This window comes from Cyprinodon variegatus, unplaced genomic scaffold (genome assembly GCF_000732505.1).
Source record: "Cyprinodon variegatus isolate N-32 unplaced genomic scaffold, C_variegatus-1.0 Scaffold119, whole genome shotgun sequence".
NCBI classification, from domain to species: Eukaryota; Metazoa; Chordata; class Actinopteri; order Cyprinodontiformes; family Cyprinodontidae; genus Cyprinodon; species Cyprinodon variegatus.
The window spans coordinates 966,788-972,466 of record NW_015150572.1 but is presented as its reverse complement, the minus strand read 5'-3'; the positions used below and the strand labels follow the sequence as shown (position 1 = coordinate 972,466).

Here is a 5,679-nt window from a genome sequence, read left to right as displayed (position 1 = left end):
CCACGTGGTAAATTTGTATGTGTTTAATAGTATGCAATATTTCGCATCACAGTTTCCAATCATTTCGCTACATATAACAAATAATATAACTAATTCATGAACCCTGTTTGCAAAATATAACCAGTAAACACATTAATAGGAGTTATAAATTGCATATCATCTCCCATAGTGCATTGCGAATTCGTGCCTCGTCTCTCATTGGCCGCCCAAGAGCTATGCTTAGAGCAGCAAAGGCAGAATCCCACATTTTCATCTGAAGTATAAATTGTTGTTGAAAATAAATTGCTCTTATAATATTCTATAGCAACGATTGATGTTTTGACTTTACATAGATACACTGCCATCAAATAATCTAAGATATGAAAACAGCTCGCGAGTGCACCGATTTTAACTACCGACTAGAAACTAGGGCATTAGAATATGTTCCTTCTAACAGACATTTTAGATAATCTCTAACAGATTGAAAGCCAAGAGGCCTCCTGAAAATAATGTTTAATAATACTGGGTTCTCCATGGTTTTTGAAACTGGGCTATTCAAAAAAAGTAAATTTCCAAGTCAAAAATTGTATCACTTGACAATTTACTCCTAATGGAAAGAAAATGTGCTTATCATTAAATCCAAGCACAGCAGATGAAACGTATTAGTCTTATTTTTATTTATTTATTTTACCGACGTAACAACTTAAACAATCCATATTTTCTTCATGATAAAAAATATTACTAATAAAAACATAGTCAGAAAATTATTAGGTTTAAAAACCAAAATATAAGGGCTAAACCACCTAGCATCAGTAGTTATTCCTTCACACGTCTACTTTGCATAATGACAGTTGAATTTTGGGTTTTACTAAACTTGTAATTTAGAAGTGTTGCAAAAATTAATAATAAAAAAAAAATTAATAAATGGATAAGACAAATTCGAAATCATTATGTTAGAGCTGACCTTGCTAACACGGTATAGCTAGGTAAATATCAAGAGTTCCTTCGAAGTTAAATGTGACACCCGTAGAAGCTTTATGGGGTGGTATTACTTGTGTAATAAAATAAATATTAACATTTATGAGTGAACAAAATTAATAATTTAACATAAAAACCTGTACTCACCGTTTAAATACCTCATTTGATGGTCTTACGCACGCATAATTACAGAGCGGTGGACTTAAACTGCCCAAACGGTGCGTTCACGGGTAATTCATTATTCTGAGTGTTAAATGTCAAATTTTAAACAGATGCGGGAGATGTTTTGTGAATACGCTACAGTTAATTAACTACAGAAAAAATATAATCCATTTAAGCCATAGCCAAGAAGTTTCAGGGTGTCAAACGTTTGCTTTATAGTGTTCATACTGAACCATAGAAATTTAAATGTTCAATACTGCAGTTTCCTCACTCTAACTCTTCTTTACGTACTCATATGATATCCAATTAGGCAAAAAATAAAAAATAAAAAATAAAAAAATAAAAAAAAAATCATGACATTTTAACTGTTTTATTTTAGTACATCTGTGAATCTACTTTGCCTTATGATTATCATTTCCTTTTTTTCTGTTTTCAATTGTGCTGCTTTTGAAACAATTCAGTATGGCATTTTCAGCTTTAATAAGTTAATTTTATATTATATATTCTGTTAATAAATCTCTAAATAATGAATTTTGTTACCCACTTAGAAGATAAAGATTTAACTGAATTTGACTTCAAATTAAATGTACTATCTCTGTTATTGCATATTTTATTTATATCGGACAGCGCCCCCTTCTGGTAGTTTAACGCAACTGAAACGTTCACATTCCCGGGGGTTAAGAAAATTAATGTTTTCATCGCAACGATGCATTATTAAATCATTCTTATTTTCTAATTAAGTGGAACAGAAATATGTTTCCTTTTTTTCAATTTTAATTGATATTTTTGTTTACTCTGACGTCAATATACGTGGACACCCACGTGTAGGCAACCAGGAAGTACCGGTAGGTCCTTTTAAAATCAGGCGTGTATCACATGTAGCTCGCTCTTTTCCTTCTCTCTATCTGTGCCTTGGATTACTCGCTTTTAACGGGCTAAACTTAGACTAAGAAAATCACAAGGAATCTATAATGATAATGAGTTAGCTGTGGGAGGAAACCAACAAAAATCCTGCAAGAGTTACACTCTCAACCACCTCCCACTGTAATAGCAATCCCAAACGTGACATTTCCTTGGAACAGCAGAGACATTTAGAGATTTGCAAGTAAAAAACTTGCTGTCATTTGTGCAGGAGATGCCGCTGGAGCCTGCAAAGCAACAGATGGCTGAACAGCAACACCTTCCTTTAGAAATGTGTGAGAAAAAGCTGGATGTGGTGTCAGGGCTGATGGAGCTGCTGTGCATTGACTTGGAGGCTGGTGAAGAGGAGAGAAAAGCTCACAAAGACCATGCTGCATGTTCTGTAAGTAGGACAGGTGAAGAAGATCTCACAAAAATGCATAAATAGAGATATCAAGCATTGTGTTTTTATGTTATCCAACCATGCATCCACAGTTTTAGCAGTAATGGAACATTATAAACTGGAATTTTGCTGGTTATAGCATATTTCTATTTTATACTATATTGCACAGCAATCGGATTCATATGGGTTTATTGCATGCAGAATCTGTGGGAAAAGATTTTGCATAAAATGACCCTCACTTCAGTAAAGTTACTTAATATCTCCATTGTTCTGATAAGCAGGTGTATTTCCACCTTAGAGGGACTTCAAATTGTTGTGTTTGCAATGGTTAACTGCAGAAAGTGTGGCTATTATGGTTCTGCACTAAAATGAGTTGATATGTAGGAGTCCTGCAGGTGAAATGATGGTTTATATAGAAGGTTTCAAGTTATTCCAAGTTTTTCCAGCAGCTTCCATCCTACAGATGCTTGTTGCTTGCCAAGTAGTTGGAGGATTTACGCTCAACAGCTTTAATAGAGAATCAGATATCAGATCGATAAACATCCACTTCCCTGCCTCTGCTGAGTGATAAATATCCTGCAGCATGATATTGCCACCACCGTGTCTCATGCTAGGGATGGCCTGTTTCTTTTGAATGAGCAGAAGAATGTACTGAGAAAGCAAAGACACTGGGAAAGGCAGCTGGCAGCCAAGAAGAGCAAACGAAAAGAAGAAAAACAGAGGAGGAGGTTAAATCGGTCCCAGGAGGCAGGTAAAGATGGAATATAATTAAGTTTATTAACTCTAGGACTTTTAATCTGATTTGTCAACTTTAATATTCCTTTTTTTTCCGTTAAGGTGCTAACGCAGACCCTGCTCAGTTTACCAAACGAGTCATGAAGGCCATTACTAAGGAGCGTTTAGCGGAGGCTCGGTCCACGGGGCTCAAACTCTGCGTGGACCTCAGCATGACGGACTGCATGTCAGACAAGGTGTCTGGTAGATCCTCCTCTCTTTTAAACATTTCTTTAGAATTATAAAGTAAAGAACCGGTTTCCCTCTCGCTCAGGAGATAAGCCGACTCGCAGGCCAGTTGAGGCGGCTGTATGGATCCAATAAAAAGGCGACTCGGCCGTTCCACCTGTTCCTGACAGACTTGAAGGAGGACAGTCGACTCTACCAGGAGTGTGTTAGAATGAATGATGGCTTCCGCAACTACAATGTGATTAACGCTTAAGTAACCTATTATCATAAAAATAGAGATACTCTCCATTGAACTGTCATGAATTATTGAAATTATATTTAACTTTTCAGCTAAATTTGACAAGACATCTTACTTTATTTAATTCCAGACTTGTTGTTGCTCGTCTCTCACTTGTTTGTGTTTTTATTCTAGATGGAAATAACAGAGGAAAGCTGTTTAGACCTGTTCCCTTCAGACACTGTTGTCTACCTAACCCCTGATGCTCAAGAAGGTCAGAAAAATCTTACATAGTTTCTTAGATCTCAAAAAAGAAAAGTTTTATCGAAAGTTACTTAAATTAAAAACATGTATATATTAAGGAAAATAAGCTACAGGTTCATAGATGCATGGGCGCTGAGCTACTGAGGTGTCAGTCTGATCATCAAGCAACGCTTTGATCATGAAGATATATTTTGTAAAAACGTACATGATGTCTCTTTAAATGTATTTATTGTAGGCATAATAATGTGCACCTTTCTCTGCAACATTCTTTTCTTTCAATTAACTTTCCCTTTTTGTGCTTGCATACATTACTGTGTGAACAATTAGCTTCTTGTTCTCACTTTTCTTGGGGTTTTACATTCTTCTAAAGGGTTCAAGGTCAAGTCTGAAGTCTATTGTTCCCTAATTGTTATCATAACACAGCCTCAACATACAATTTCTGAATTAAAATGAATTGGTCGTTTAATATTCCCTTAGAGAGAATTTCATTATCTATATAAACTGTAATAATCAGAAAGAACAGAATCAAACAGTCCACCACTCTGTATGATAAATATAATTTAAGTATGTTTCACATTTGATTGATTAACTGAAATTAATAGACTTTGAAATTTTACTGCAACTTTTGTTTTTTTTATTATTATTATTTTAATTAAGATGCACCTGGTTTCTATTGGTCCAAATCTTTGGACCAGCAGCTTTTTTGTGGCGGTTTTTGGCCACCAGATGGCGCTATTAGATCAAACGTTTGGTCAAAGGTGCAACAAGTAAATGTATTAACAGGTCCTTAAACAGTATTTGATATTTAAAACTTAAATGAAGATTAATCCAATATATATAAAAAAATAACATATTTACAAATCTCTATCATTGATTAAATACGCAATTTAGCAAACGTGAAAGTAATTATTTAAATTAAGCCTTTGTTGCATTTTTTTTAAAGCAAATAGGATTATTTTTGTTTAATTTTGTCATTTCATCATATTTTATAATAATATATTTTAGGATTTTAAGATAGTGAAAGATTTATTTGAAAGTTGACTATACGACCAAAAATACGACACAACTATGAATGCTTCAAAAACTATTTATGTTTAACAAATGATGATTTCAAATTATAACTGTTGATCTACGCTACAAATATTTTTATACAATTAAATTACCTAAAATACCCACAATTAATCTTTTTAGCACCAATTTTATGCATTCAGGAAAAACATGCAAACTCCAAGCAGAAAGATCTAAGGCTGGGATTCAAACCCAGGACCTTCTCAGTGCAAGGCAGCGATGTATATTTATTCCAATTAACATTAAAGTCTCTAAAATATGACGGGTTCTCTATAATAATTTTATGCCTTCAGCAGTAAACCCAGTAAAATGTAGATTTAATGAACATGCAGAGCAGATAATGTATCAGTTTTCATTATTCGTATTTATCACAGCTTTGGAGACGGTGGATGTTGACAAAGTCTACGTCCTGGGCGGCCTTGTGGATGAAAGTATTCAGAAGGTGAAATAACACAGACTCTCACAATCAGTACATTTAAAAGGACTAACTTGCTTTTTCTTTGCCTGTTTAATCCGTGCATCTCCTTCATTTAGTTTCTCGTTAATGAATATCAGCTTTATCGTCCCTCTTCTGCAGAAGCTGAGCCTTACAAGAGCCGCAGAGCTGGGCATCCACACAGCCAGGCTCCCTATAGACGAGTACATGGTGAAGAAAAGCAACGTAAAGAATTTCCATTCCAAGATCCTCGCTATTAATCAAGGCAAGAGAGAACGCCATGAGTGGCAGTTTCATATTTTTTCTTAA

The 5,679-nt window shown here is 34.8% G+C and overlaps 1 protein-coding gene across 3 annotated transcripts in view; it reads left to right on the top strand.

Moving 5' to 3' along the window:
* The first annotated feature begins 1,974 nt into the window (after positions 1–1,974).
* Positions 1,975–5,679, top strand: part of trmt10b (tRNA methyltransferase 10B) — a 4,718-nt gene continuing 1,013 nt past the window's right edge. The window contains exons 1-8 of one of the 3 annotated variants that reach the window (XM_015375453.1): positions 1,975–2,163; positions 2,252–2,422; positions 3,065–3,173; positions 3,260–3,393; positions 3,471–3,623; positions 3,798–3,876; positions 5,309–5,376; positions 5,512–5,635. In XM_015375453.1, coding sequence (XP_015230939.1) covers positions 2,255–2,422; positions 3,065–3,173; positions 3,260–3,393; positions 3,471–3,623; positions 3,798–3,876; positions 5,309–5,376; positions 5,512–5,635 — 835 coding nt within the window. In that variant the 5' untranslated portion in view covers positions 1,975–2,163; positions 2,252–2,254. Of the gene's footprint in view, positions 2,423–3,036; positions 3,174–3,259; positions 3,394–3,470; positions 3,624–3,797; positions 3,877–5,308; positions 5,377–5,511; positions 5,636–5,679 lie in introns of all 3 variants that reach the window. The other 2 variants (XM_015375454.1, XM_015375455.1) reach the window with 2 other exon arrangements.